Source organism: Periophthalmus magnuspinnatus, chromosome 18 (genome assembly GCF_009829125.3).
Source record: "Periophthalmus magnuspinnatus isolate fPerMag1 chromosome 18, fPerMag1.2.pri, whole genome shotgun sequence".
In the NCBI taxonomy this organism is placed as follows: Eukaryota; Metazoa; Chordata; class Actinopteri; order Gobiiformes; family Gobiidae; genus Periophthalmus; species Periophthalmus magnuspinnatus.
This window is the reverse complement of record NC_047143.1, coordinates 18,859,639-18,874,307: the sequence shown is the minus strand read 5'-3', so window position 1 is coordinate 18,874,307 and position 14,669 is coordinate 18,859,639. Positions and strand designations below refer to the sequence as shown.

General features: G+C 40.7%; 1 protein-coding gene across 1 annotated transcript; it reads left to right on the top strand.

Annotated features, from left to right (window-relative positions):
- Nucleotides 1–145: 145 nt before the first annotated feature.
- LOC117385958 (glycogen phosphorylase, muscle form-like) lies at nt 146–14,059 on the top strand. Its single transcript, XM_033983245.2, has 20 exons — nt 146–510; nt 3,802–3,903; nt 4,004–4,082; nt 4,167–4,270; nt 5,270–5,401; nt 5,511–5,622; nt 5,726–5,808; nt 6,333–6,476; nt 6,863–6,955; nt 7,022–7,168; nt 7,576–7,739; nt 7,809–7,923; nt 8,388–8,489; nt 8,563–8,710; nt 8,787–8,845; nt 11,164–11,305; nt 11,560–11,767; nt 12,070–12,204; nt 12,302–12,368; nt 12,955–14,059. Exons 1-20 carry the CDS (start codon nt 268–270, stop codon nt 13,102–13,104), a joined length of 2,529 nt encoding a protein of 842 aa, XP_033839136.1. The 5' UTR covers nt 146–267; the 3' UTR covers nt 13,105–14,059.
- Nucleotides 14,060–14,669: the final 610 nt, after the last annotated feature.

The following is a 14,669-nucleotide window of genomic DNA, read 5'->3' as shown; positions in this document are numbered from 1 at the left end:
ACACACCCCCTTCACAATATTTTAACACCAGCAGTCATAAAAGTGCGCTGAAATTGGTTGATTCAATGACGTGCTTTAATTTGTACCGGAACACAAACTGACGTCTGACGCTTCTCCAGCTTGACCGTGGCTACGTGACTTAAAAAGGAGGCAGGGACGGCCCATCCCACCAACCGTGAGCACTCAAGAGCAAGAGGAAAGAGGCAGTGCAGACTCCAGCTCCAGGTGAACTTACAGTAGTTTCTGTGGGTGTCCATCAGTCTCAGTATGGCCAAGCCGCTCACCGACCACGACAAGAGGAAGCAGATTTCCGTCCGCGGCCTGGCGGGAGTAGAAAACGTTGCAGACCTGAAAACTAATTTCAACCGACACCTCCATTTTACCCTGGTGAAAGACCGAAATGTCGCCACCAAAAGAGACTACTACTTTGCCCTGGCCAACACGGTGCGGGATCATCTGGTGGGCCGCTGGATCCGGACCCAGCAACACTATTACGAGAAGGACCCAAAAGTAAGCGCTTGCCGATGCCGCAGTCCAGGACATGAGTCTGGGGCTTGTATACACACATGCACACACACACTCGTGCGCGCGCAGCTGAGCAGGGGACACAGGAGGGATGTGGACATTACTGCAGTATCATAGTTCATGCACGCGCACACAGTGTACGACGGCCTAGTGTCTCGGGCACTTGTGATACCCTTTTATAGTCATAATAGAGCTGCGTTCGTGTGTGCTCACAGCACAGCGTGTGAACTTGAGGGATTTCGGACAGTCCAGTCTCTGGTTCTGACTATCTGCCAGTTACGTAACATCCGTACATCCGGATTTCTAACCTTGATCTATTCTTCTGTGAATGACGCTTCTCCAGACTACACGTGAAAATGTTAAACCTACGCACACCACAAACTTGTAGTTCTCACATCAACAAGACTCAACTGGTAGTTAAAATGATCATTACGTAACGACCACAGTACGTGCTCTGCATCCCTACTGAGCCAGTGCAGAGTGCATCACAAAATGGCTACATGGTTAAGCCACATTAAGCTACTTTCCCTGCCTGGATCTCAGTTTCAGGTAGTTGTCAAGACAGACAGCACTTCAGTTTTATTGAGAAGGATTCTCAGTAAAGGAGACTGTATGCCCACTTGGAACAGTCCATGTTGATAATAGGCATGCCAAGAGACAATTGATTATATGGTGAAAAGTTTGAACTAATTAACCCACAGATTCTCCTCTGGACCTTACTCTTACAGTATTGTTCTAGGACAGAGTTGTTTCATTACAAATGGTGTTATTTTAACTTTTGTTTTTCTCAAGAGTCTACATTGTGCTTATAGTGGCACTGTCAGCAGCATTAGAGGACCTGTGCAAGCCGGCCGTTTCTTCCCTGTATGGCATCACTACCCTGTTTTATTTAGGCCAGGCTGTTATGACTTGAGATGGTTTGTGCTTTGTATGATCCTAGAAATCTGAATTAACATCTCAGTCATCAGTCCCTAACATCTCAGTCATCAGTCCATTAATTACTGCAATTATAAACATGTCGCTACAATCTGGTCAGGTGCCCCCAGCCCTCAAAACTGCTGTTATCCACCCTCATTTGAAAAAACCTTCACTAGACCCTGAAAATCTGGCAAATTATCGGCCCATCTCCAACCTACCTTTTTTGTCTAAAGTTACAGAAAAAGTTAATCGCTGCCCAACTTCACAGTCATCTCCTTGCTCACAATCTGTATGAGAAGTTTCAGTCTGGTTTCCGGTCAGCACACAGCACAGAGACAGCCCTGGTCCGAGTCATGAATGATCTACTTATGACTACGGACCAGGGCTCACCATCACTCCTCATTCTGCTTGACTTGTCAGCCGCTTTTGATACTGTGGACCACAATATTCTGCTCAATCGACTCCAGACTATAATCGGACTGTCAGATATCCCCCTTGGCTGGTTTCAGTCATATCTCTCTGGGAGAACAGAGTATGTGGCCTTGGGGCTGGCCAAATCACTCCCCCACACCGTCACCTGTGGAATTCCGCAAGGGTCGGTTCTTGACCCAACACTCTTTACAATTTACATGCTCCCACTCGGTCAGATCATCAATAAATATAAAGTTTAATTTCACTGTTACGCAGACGATACTCAGCTTTACATGAAAATGGACACCACATCCCCCTCAGCCCTGCCATCTCCTCTACACGCTTGCCTGGAGGAGATAGAGGCATGGATGGTAGACAACTTTCTCCAGTTAAACAGCAGCAAAACTGAGGCCATTCTCATCGGAACTCCCCACCAGATCCAGTCAACCTCCATTTCAAGTATTCTTGTCTTTGACCACAACATTCCCCTGTCCTCCTCTGTCACAAACTTAGTAGTCAAATTTGACTCACACTTATCCTTTGAAAACCACATACGCCACCTTTCCAAAGTCTCCTTCCTTCACCTCAAAAACATCGCCAAACTCCGCCCCTCCCTCTCCCAGTCAGATGCTGAAAAGCTGATCCATGCCTTTGTCTCCTCTAGGCTTGACTATTGTAATGCCCTCCTCATCGGGATCCCCGGCAGGAGCCTGCAGAAGCTCCAGCACATCCAGAATTGTGCTGCCAGGATCCTGACGAGGAGGTGCAAATATGACCACATAACCCCTCTTCTCCACTCACTTCATTGGCTGCCTATCCAGTCTAGGATACACTTCAAAATCTGCCTCCTCACCTACCAGTGCATCCATGGAACTGCCCCTGCCTGTCTCACAGAGCTCCTCACCCCACATACGACCTCACGCAATCTCCGCTCATCCACCACTCACTGCCTCCACCAGCCTAGGACCAGACTCTCCACTATGGGAGACAGGGCCTTTCAGGCTGCTGCCCCTCGTTTGTGGAATGCCCTTCCAGAGTCTCTGAGGGCACCACAAAGTGTTGAGGCCTTTAAAAAAGGCCTTAAGGCATTCTTTTTTTAAAAGTCTTATTAAGTTTTATGACTTTTAACTGTTAGTGCTACTACTATTAACTATTTAATGTTTGCGAATGTAAATTGTAATGTCTTTTTATACTTATTGCCTTTTCTGATTTGTAGTGTTTTTGTATGTTTTTTTTCTGTGTCTGTAGCACTCTGAGATTTCTTTGAAATTTAAAGTGCAATACAAATAAAATTTATTATTATTATTATTATTACTTACACCAAATTTAGGTCTTCTAATTGATGTAGATTAAAATATCTTTTAAAATTTCTTTTTAAGAGGAACTGCCCACATCACTAAGTTGTGCTAGTTCTCTATCAAAGTACACTTAGCTGGTGGGTTTGCCTTTGTAAATGTACTATAATATTGATGAGATTTGGAGTGTTCACAGAGTGCATTGGAAAAGGCTGTATTTTTTTATTGATTTCTGTCTCGCTATGTCACAATTCTATAGGTGTTCCGAAGCATCATACAATTTAAACTCAACATAAGAAGCAAGATACATTGTAACACTGTAAACTATAAATTTGGGAGAAACACTTGCAAAAAAACATTTGACTGAATGCCATTCATAACTGACATGTTGTTGACCCTATCAGCTGTTGTTCTTTCCATATATATTGGGGTTATGCTTCACTTGAAGGTTAAAGACCTTCAAGTGGAGCATGTGTTGTTTTATTTTTAGAATCGCCTCGACAATCCATGGAATGTTTTTACAAAAAATCTTTGTTTTTATTCATCACAATAAGTGATTATGTATAGGGAATGAAACAGGAGGAAATTAATAATAGAAAGAGGCTATTGATATAGTTTTAATGTCTGTGACTAACTAGGGATATTCTTACAGCGCGTCTACTACATCTCCCTGGAGTTTTACATGGGCCGCACTCTGCAGAATACTATGGTCAACCTGGCCCTGGAGAACGCATGTGATGAAGCCACCTACCAGGTAAAGCAAAGGATCAAGGGTAGAAGTAAAAATGGTTGACTCAACTTAAAAAGGCAATGATAATTATGTTATATCTGAAATATTTAAAATCTCCTAACAGCTTGGGCTTGATATGGAGGAACTACAGGACATTGAAGAAGATGCTGGTCTCGGCAATGGTGGGCTTGGTCGGCTTGCAGGTACGTAATATGAATCTAAATAATGCTAACGTTTCAAATTGTTTGCATTTCTCTAAATAACCATTTTACTGTCTTTTTCCTCAGCTTGTTTCCTGGATTCAATGGCTACTTTGGGTCTGGCAGCATATGGCTATGGCATTCGCTACGAATTTGGAATTTTCAACCAAAAAATTGTTAACGGCTGGCAGGTACGTTGGCTTGGTGGTGATATAGTGTACACCATAGAAATTGTTGTATTCACTACCAACATACCAATTACAGAACTTGCCAGTACTTTCACATTTTTGTGTACTGTATTTTCTGGACTATAAGTAGCACTTTTTTCATAGTTTGGCCAGAGGTGCGACTTGTATGTGAAATTATATTAACTTACATTAACATGCCAGACAGGTATTCAGTTCGTTGCCTGCTTCATATTGCTGAATAAATATAAATATGGTATGTTAGCGTGCTGTACTGCTATTCAGCTTGTTGCTCTCTATTTTATTATTATTATAACTTGCTTTTTAAAGACAAAATGTCTGTTCTTGGTCTCAGATTTTGTAAAATAAATTTCCCCCAAAAAGCAACTTATAGTCCAGTGCTTATGTTTATTTTTCTTCATTATTATGCTTTTTTTTTCACTGGTGCAACTTATACTCCGGAGCAATGTATAGCCCGGAAAATACGGTACGTGCAACTTGTATCAGAAAAATGGACACTACTATATATGGACAAGATGTTACTGAAAAGAATTAGCTAATGCTAGCCAACCACCTAAATTAGTCTCCATTTATGCAATGTTATTTTTAGCTTGTTCTCTTCACCTCCACCATGTATTAAATTATTCAAAAGTATAATAATGTTTAGCATCACCAATATTCAGTTAAACAGTAAGATTCTTTGAAGGCCAGTGGAGCCAAATGTGGGTCATCTCAGGCTACCTGTAACATGATCTCGCACAATGGCTGTCTGCTTGTTTTGGCAGCAAAACAATGCATTGCCCCGGTTGAGCCATTTTAATAACAGTGGGTGCATAAAATAGGGCTGTAGTTCCCTGGACCTACCGTCGTAGTTTTAGTAATCATGTTGAGCGTGACTCTTTTGAATTTAGAATACTTTTATATGCTCACATTGAAATCCTATGCTGTACCTCACACATAGACAAAAGATAAGACTGTTACTCTAGCAACCATCTATGTGCTCAGGTGGAGGAGGCTGATGATTGGTTGCGTTATGGGAACCCCTGGGAGAAGGCTCGCCCTGAGTACATGCGGCCAGTCCACTTCTATGGCCGAGTGGAGCACACAGATGAGGGTGTCAAATGGGTCGACACACAGGTATACAGTATAATATTATATCAGAAGTCATACATGCTAAGTCCGAAATGATTTGGTTTCATGCATCAATTACTTTTATGACGTTTATCAATCCGTTTAAATTTCTTAGGTGGTTCTGGCATTGCCTTATGACACCCCTGTCCCTGGATACAGAAATAACATCGTCAACACCATGAGGCTGTGGTCTGCCAAAGCTCCTTGTGATTTCAATCTTAAGGACTGTAAGTTTATTTGCAAGTTTGTTTTTCAATAAAAGAGTTGCCCCTCACCTGCCCCCAACTTAAAGTGTAAATGCTTAAAAAGTTGATGACTTTCTTTCCACAGTCAATGTTGGCGGTTACATCCAAGCTGTACTGGACAGAAATCTAGCTGAGAACATCTCCAGAGTCCTCTACCCTAATGACAACGTGAGCATATGTTTGACCCTATATCTAAAAGTCCTGTATTACGCAAAACTGAGTCTTGTGAGCTTTAAGCCATGTTATAATGCTGTTACCTCCTCAAAAAGTTGTGTTGGAGTTGTGTTTTGTTTCATTTACACAGGTTTAATATTGTATATTAGTGTGTCTACATCTCCAGAGCTCTTAATTCTCTATTCCACCTTGTGAGGGCATGATGCGGTAGTTTTCAAGTTTACTACCTTTTCGGGGGGAAAAAATCAATTTGCTTTACGTCTGCCCTATAATAAATGTCCTTTTATTTAGTCAGAGTGCCACAGATCTTATTCTATTTTCTTTTACTACTACTACTTACCCCCTGGATCCTTGGAAGAGCACCATGCGTAACATTTTAGTTTGACCCAGTGATCATAAGTTTCAAAAACAAGTTTGTCTTATCTGCCTTCCATCTGAAATTATCAGATGGTTAAATTCTAGAATGAAACCTATAATGAAAGGCTGAATTTCTAATGTGTCTGGATTTTGTATTGCAGTTCTTTGAGGGGAAGGAGCTGCGTCTGAAACAGGAGTACTTTGTTGTAGCAGCCACTCTTCAGGACATCATCCGCAGATTCAAGGCATCAAAGTTTGGCTCTACTGAGTTTGTGCGTTTGGACATGTCAACCCTGCCAGACAAGGTACAACTATTTGAACTGAAACTTGTAGCTCATATCTTTTTATTATAGCTACTGTGTATCAAAATATATGTTAAGGGAAATCCACTAATACCTGTCGGATGCATTGAAAAGTCTATTCCCACGCATGCTACACATTCAGACACACAAGTATGGACTTGCTACATTAACAACCACCAATACTGAGGGAGTCTGATCAAAGTAGCTTTACAGAATTAATTACTGTAAAAGGAAATTGACCATTGATGTTTTGTAATGTCTAGAGAAGTTCACTTTGGGGTCAGACGTGTGAGAACCCTGTTCTCACTTGACAAATATTGGTGTTGTACATCTATTGAATGCGACTTGTGTAATTCATTATCTTGGCTTTCTGCTTTTGTTCTATTTAGGTTGCCATCCAGCTGAATGATACCCACCCTGCTATGGCCATCCCTGAGCTGATGAGGATACTAGTTGACCAGGAAAAACTCTCTTGGGAAAAGGTATGACACATAAATCCACTAAAATCATAATATAGAAATAATTTTGTGCAATGCTTTTCATCTCAGAGCTGGGACATTGTGGTTCGTACTTGTGCCTACACCAACCACACGGTGCTGCCTGAGGCTCTGGAGCGATGGCCTGTGGACCTCTTCCAAAACCTGCTCCCTCGTCACCTCGAAATCATATATGAGATCAACAGACGGCACATGGAGGTAAGGGAAAAAGAGGTCTTCACTGTATTGTATACTGTATTGTTTTGCATTTGAGTTTTTTTAGAGCAATGCTTACTTGTGAATATTTAAAAAATGTCTGACATTTCTGAACTCTAGATGTATCAGTAATTTTTCAACAATAGAAACATGTATATGAAAATCTGCTGCTTGCTACGGTGAAACGCCACTGCTGGGACCTTCCAGTTCAGCAGTTTTAAACTGAAAGCCAATGGACCGGTTTCTGTTGGCAAATTGTTTTTGACCAATAACTTAGTTTACAAAGGACAAAATGTCAAATTTATGATATATGCATGTTATAGTTTACTATACTAATACAAAATTACCAACACAAAATATGTCCTCCACTGTACCACAGTCTTCCTAAACTTATACTTGTCTTTTAACAGCGTATTGGTAAACTGTTTCCTGGGGACTTTGACCGCCTTCGTAGAATGTCACTGATTGAGGAAGGGGATGTCAAGAAAATCAACATGGCTCACCTGTGCATTGTTGGTTCCCATGCTGTGAATGGAGTAGCCCGCATCCACTCGGAGATAATCAAAAACACAGTGTAAATATGCCACAATTTGGCACAGATGATATTTTTACTCCAATATCTAATTTTGGTTCCCTTGTTCAGGTTCAAAGATTTCTATGAGGTGGACCCTGACAAGTTCCAGAACAAGACCAATGGCATCACCCCACGGCGCTGGCTGGTCATGTGCAACCCTGGTCTTGCAGAAGTTATTGCTGAGGTAAGCATAAAAAAACAAAAGTAAAGACTGTTTTCAACAAGCAGAAATGGAAAAATAAGTGTTGTCCTAACAAATACTATGTTACTATCAGTTCCGAGTGTTGTAAAGATGGGCAGGAGAATGTCTGTTTCAATGTGGCAGAATTGTATTTACCAGTACAGAACTCAGCCATTACTTGAACCCCCTTGTGTGGAAGTTTAGACTTGAATAGACTAACAAAGTTTAAGTAATGGCCAAGAATGCCAGTTCAGAGATAAAGTGACTGAAATATAATGAGAAGTGCATAGCATAACACAAGGTGTGTAGACAAAGTTAACTGATTGTGCTGGAGGAGGGCAAATTCTGTAACAGTTTGACTCCACTCATGCATGGAATAGATAGAAAGTGTCCTTGTTATGACTATGCAGGGGATGAAAATTCCACAACATTATTGCCCTTAAAATAACTAGTATTTTCTTTCCTAGAGAATTGGTGAAGATTACATTCGGGACCTGGATCAACTCAAGGAGCTTTTGAACTTTGTGAATGATGACTCTTTAATCGCTGATGTAACTAAAGTGAAACAAGTACGTTTGGAAAATTACCTGTGTTCTTATTACATTTAAAATTTGTGTTAATAATCATCTTCATAAATTGTAGGAGAACAAGCTGAAGTTTGCTGCTCACCTTGAAGAACACTACAAGGTCAAAATAAACCCTGAGTCCATGTTCGATGTTCAAGTGAAGAGGATCCACGAATACAAGAGGCAGCTGCTCAACTGCCTGCACATCATCACATTTTATAACCGTAAGAACGAGTCTTTCATAGTCATAATGGTATTATCTACTTAAGCTTGAAATCAAAAGGCTTTTTATTTTTCCAGGCATCAAGAAGGAACCACAGAAAAAGTGGACCCCCAGAACTATCATGATTGGAGGAAAGGTAAAGCACAATTTGTACACAAGTGCTTTACAGAATAAGAAAGACATTAAAATCACAATATAACATATCAAAACATAAATAATCACAAGTAATCATCATAAAATTAACAATAAAACAGAAGAGTGTAGAATTAAAGGCCTGCCTCACATCATCAGGTTAGCTGTGTAAAACTGAAATGCTGATTCCCCATGTTTAGTCCTGACTCTGGGCACCAGCGGGAGGCCGGCCCCTGAAGTCCTCAGTGTGAGATGGTTCATATGGCACTATCAGGTTGGAGATGTACTTTGGTGCTAGGCCACGGGGAGACTTGTACACATGCAGAGTTGCTTTAAAGTCCATTCTCTGAGCAACAGGAAGCCAGTCCCTGAGCACAGGACTTATGTGCTCATACTTCGTGGTTTTAGTCAGGATCCGAGCAGCAATGTTCTGGATGTACTGCAGCTGTCTTAACCCTCCTTTGGAAAGGCCAGTGAGTAGGCCATTACAGTAGTCTAACCTACTGGAGACAAATGCATGGATAAGTCTCTCCAAGTCTGGTTTTCACAGTATACCTTTTATTTTTCGGTAGAAAGCTGCAGATGTTATTGTTTTGATGTGGTTGAAGTTCAAGTCTAAGTCCATTAGATTTGAAGGTTTTAGAGAGAGAGAGAGGGTGAGACTGGAAGTGACTACTGATACTTTCTCTTTGTTTCTTTTTTATCCAAAGACTATGACCTGTCTTATCTGAGTTTAGCTGGAGAAAGTTGTTGTTGTGGAAATAAGACTCCTTTTGCAGGCTCTGATGAATGTTGAAGCATAGACAAGAGTTTATTTCTTGTAAGAAATGGGTCCGACAGCATCTCCCCTTTATGTCAGCCCCCGAATGCTGGAAAGCACCCAGTTTATATAGGTTGAGATGACCAGAGGACATACATTTCAAAGTAAGCATGTGACACTTCCATTGAGGGGTGGTCAGTCCAGCTCCTGGAGACATTCAGGAGCCGGTTCCCCTCAGGAGGTAACATTTGGAGTAGAGACAATACAAGGTGTGAAGTAGCATGTGGAGTAGAAACAATACTAGGTGTGGAACACTTCAGGGGAGGGAGTGTGGTACTTCTGCTGAGGTGTGGTCAGACCAGCTCCTGAAGACATTCGTGAGCTGGGTCCCCTCAGGGGGTCACTAAGGAGGGATTGAAGGCCGACTGTATGGTCTGGTTGCATCTACTTTCACTTGCATTACAACGCATCTTAACAAGTCTAGCCACCGAAAGGTTTTTCAAACACTGTCTTTGACAACCAAACCAAATTAGTTTTAGTTACGAGACCATGTGATTTCTAAAAGGTAAAATAATGACACAATATTTAAATTTCCATTACATTGTTTTGCATACACCCACTGATCTGTTGGATGCAGTGGCGGAGTGAATCCACTGGTCCATATTCACCTGCTGCCAGTGAGGCTATGTAGTTCAGTTGCCCCTTGTAGTCTTGAAGGATTTAAACAACAAATTATTGTCTTCAGATAGCGGAAATGTGTATTTGCAGAAATTGAAGGGTACCTAGCCCTTGTCAACTGACAGTAAAATGATCCCTTTTAGAGTGTAATGGGTGACCTCTATTCAAAATATGTTATCATGAAATTAAATCTTGCTGAAACAAATTGGCAAGATGAAATTAAAAATGCCATTTTATTGTTTTCACTACAATATTCTGTTCTTTCCTTCTTGGCAACTAACTAAATTGATTTCACCTCTATCTAAAGAGGGAGTATTTTATACTTTTTGGAACTTTCTACCATGTTATAATGTCCATCAAAAACATGCCTGAGGTATTGGTTGTCATTCATGCATGTTTGAGTAATTTGGTGATCTCTCCTATGCCCTATTAATTCTGTCAAGTTCTCAACCCACAAGCCTACGGCACCCATGATCCCTCACGGCAATTTTCGATAAATATCCAAAAGTATGACACAAAAGAATACACAAAAACATCACAACCCTCATGCAATGTACAGCAGTTTCTTTAGCGGAATGCATGCCTACTGTAATTTAATAGTGCTCTGAAGGGGGAGTGAGTATGGAGAGCAATGGGAATGGAGGGTCAGAGTGTCAAAAACAAAACTGAAACTTATTAAGCATATGTTTTTGACGAATATAGTATTTTCAAAACAATAAAGGGTAACATGGTGATCTAAATATGTTATGTTATGTGTTGGCAACTAATATCCCATAGAAGTAAAATACCCCTTATTACATTTTCCCATTTCACCCTGTTATGACACACTATGTAAAACTTCACATGCTCCCTGTGTATTTGACACTTGCTCTGTATCCCCACAGGCGGCGCCAGGATACCACACTGCCAAGATGATCATCAAACTCATCACTTCCATCGGAGACATCATCAACAACGACCCCATTGTAGGAGACCGGCTGAAGGTCATCTTCCTGGAGAACTACCGTGTCACTCTGGCTGAAAAAGGTGAATCTGCAAGTTTATGCCATGGTTTTACTGTTCTAAGGCAGCAATGTCCAGTGCAATAATCCACTGGCAGCGCATTAATCCACATGCCATGTGTACAAATAATCTGTATAGAAAAACTTTGCCAATTTATTTTTAACTGGACTTCTAAATGTGTTTTTGTCCTTGGAAATTATTTTTGAGATTTTTATGAGAAATATTTCTATGCAAGACTACATTTTCAACTTCATTAAATGTCTGTGTTTTTTTTGTAGTAATTCCTGCAGCAGACCTGTCGGAGCAGATCTCCACAGCTGGCACTGAGGCCTCTGGAACTGGAAACATGAAGTTCATGTTGAACGGAGCCCTCACCATTGGCACTATGGATGGAGCCAACGTGGAGATGGCAGAGGAGGCCGGAGAAGAGAATCTCTTCATTTTTGGCATGAAGGTCCATGATGTAGAGGAAATGGACAAGAAAGGGTGAATAAATGATTTACTACATTACTATTACTATAAAACATTTACATTTTAACTTGCTTTTGTTTGTTGTTTATATAGATGGATAGATAGATATAGCTGAAAGGAGCAAAGATTTTATTGTATGTATGACAATTAGTGTGTAGTCAGTTTCAATGAGAGAAAAACAATATTAAAGTCCAAAGTCCTAGACATGGGCTAATGAATAATGAAGGTAAGCAGTAGACTGGGATTCTAAACAATGTATGGGTAGGACCTCAATGAAACTTGAGCAAACATACTTCAACTTTTGCCTTCCTGTTCAGATATGACGCCATGTCCTATTACAACCGCATCCCTGAGCTGAAGCAGGCTATGGACCAAATCTCTGGGGGCTTCTTCAGTCCAAACCAGCCTGACCTCTTCAAAGACTTGGTGAACATGCTTATGCACCATGACAGGTGAGGCTTGGCAGTGAGCGAGCGTGTTGGTTGTTGGTGCTAACTTTGTCATCTATGTAGCCGTCTCTGTGGGGTAATATGTGGTCTGCTTCGACAGATTCAAGGTCTTTGCAGACTACGAGGATTACATAAAGTGCCAGGATAAAGTCAGCGCTCTCTACAAAGTAAGTTTGCCTGTTGCATTTTCTAGCCAATAACTCACAGGCTTGTCACCACTGATGACCTGGAGGGGGGAAATACTTCTACTCAATTGCTACTGTTGCCTCTTTATAACCAATGTGCATTTCTCCAGCATTAGTCTTTGCTGCAATTAGTCTCTCAAAAAGGGGTCTAATGTTCCATCTTGATGGTGTTTGAGCGGGTATATTAAATTCTAGATACAAAATATTCATTTTGATTAAATAGCTGCTCCAGTTTAATGACTGCAGCCTGTTTGCATACAACTACTTTGTCTAAGCAAGCACACCACATACAAACACTTTAAAATAGTGCTGGAGCGCGAGTCAGAATTCTGTCGGTCAGCACAGCAAGGACCTAAGATGACGCTTTTTTTCATTATAGCTTCAGGAAGTGAGGCCCATTATTCAACCTCAAAGATGTCATTGTCATTTGTAGATCACAAGTTACATATTTCTTTCAAAAACAGTGAATTTCCTATAGCACTATATAGGCTCCTGCCTTTTAATTATTAGGCTGTGTTCACAATGTCATAGGGTTTTTTGTCTCATTGTTATGTCATCTTTTGAATAGAACCCTAAAGAGTGGGCCAAGAAAGTCATCCGTAACATCGCAGGCTCTGGCAAATTCTCAAGTGACCGCACCATCGCGCAGTACGCCCGGGAGATCTGGGGTATGGAACCCAGCCTGGAGAAGATTGCTGCCCCCGACGACCCGCGCTAAAGTGGGCCGCTGGTGTAGTCTACAATGGATAAACCATGACTGAGAACTCGTAGCTGTTTTCACTGTACTGTAGCATTTTCTTAGTTTTCATTCACTGTATGAGTTTGTTCAAGGCTATTTCCTCACCAATGTATTTCATATTAAAATAATTATTATCACTATTGTCCTAATGATAAATGCACCTTTATGACAAGATAATAAAATGTAGGTTTTAAAGGTTTTAGCATTTCAAGTGTAGAATAGAGATGAATAAATAATATATACCTTTTTATATTAGTTTTTAATGATTGAGATGCAGTGGTGTGGATGTAGCCTTGGGGTGCAGTCATACTTGTCCTTGTTTGGTGCTAATGTAGGTTTCGTGATTATCTTAGTTCCAGGTTTACTTCCGATTTTGAGGTGTTGTAGTGTGAAAGCACCCCTAGTTGTCTAATTTCTTTCCGTCATTGCATTTTGTCACTTTACGTAACACCTTATTTCACACTGGCCTTGGAGTTTAGTCTGGATTTGAACAGAGGGCGGTCATACTGTATTTATTCACCTCAAACTTCTCTACCAGAACTACTGAAGTACCAAGGCTGACGGCAGTACTCTGAACCTCCATACTCAAGTCTTAGCTAAACCCATGTCTTCCTGGCATCAGAGCTGCACTGTGACCAACATTTCTTCTTATCTAAATGTTGAAGTCCTTTTCATCGCTGAATGTAACCATAGTGTGTGTAGCATGTTCCTGTCATTCTGCTGTACTGCTCCCTAAGTGACTTGCGTTAGAGATGACTAAGCCCTCTCTAAATATGACTTGAGAAGATTGTGATGTTGTTGTTCCTGTGTAGACAAGTACTGTATTAAGATGCCTGCTTGACCAGCTGTTAGCTGCTGCCCATACACTTGGCCTAACCATAACACCTTCTGTCAGAGCATTTCATATTTAATAAAACACTCCATGAACAAATAATCCAAATGTGTGTTCTTCCGGTATCTGTGTTTACAATTGGGAGACTAGAGACCATTTCAAAAGGATGACAAAAGAAAAAATGTATTCTGTGAACTAGACGAAAGTTTTAGAGTGAAAACGTTTTGTTATGGATCATACCTGGACAACTGAAGTACACAGGTAAAGGTGATTGCATGCTGGTGAGTATTAATTGATTAGTTTTTATATCCTTTAGTTTTAATACGGTCAATACAGTCTGTAGTTCCAATTCAGGCCTAAACAAGGTATATTTTTTTATACAAAGCATAATTGAACTCTCAAAGAGCAACGGTAAAAGGTTGACCAGCAGAGGACGCTAATGCACTGCTGATGAATGTGCTTTGCTTTGTCCCCACAGAATTGCTGCTAAATTTATAACAAAACGAAACCTAAGCTCTGAGTGATTTTAAGTATAAGTCATAAATTTCTGTAAAAACTAGGACTATGACCGCTCAGATTATTAACCCTAAATTTAAAGCAAAACTAAAAGTAGGTCTGTTGGCTTAATGCTGTAGACTACATTGCAAATAAAATAATGGCAACAAAATGAATGTGCTGCCATTAAGATCTTCTTTACTATATTTGTTACACA

What these genes read in the sequence shown, in the direction of transcription:
- LOC117385958 (XM_033983245.2), top strand. Translation starts at nt 268, where the DNA reads ATGGCCAAGCCGCTCACCGACCACGACAAGAGGAAGCAGATTTCCGTC. An exon ending in GTGATGAAGCCACCTACCAG is followed by an intron (nt 3,904 to 4,003) that starts GTAAAGCAAAGG and finishes ATCTCCTAACAG; the next exon opens with CTTGGGCTTGATATGGAGGA. An exon ending in TGGGCTTGGTCGGCTTGCAG is followed by an intron (nt 4,083 to 4,166) that starts GTACGTAATATG and finishes CTTTTTCCTCAG; the next exon opens with CTTGTTTCCTGGATTCAATG.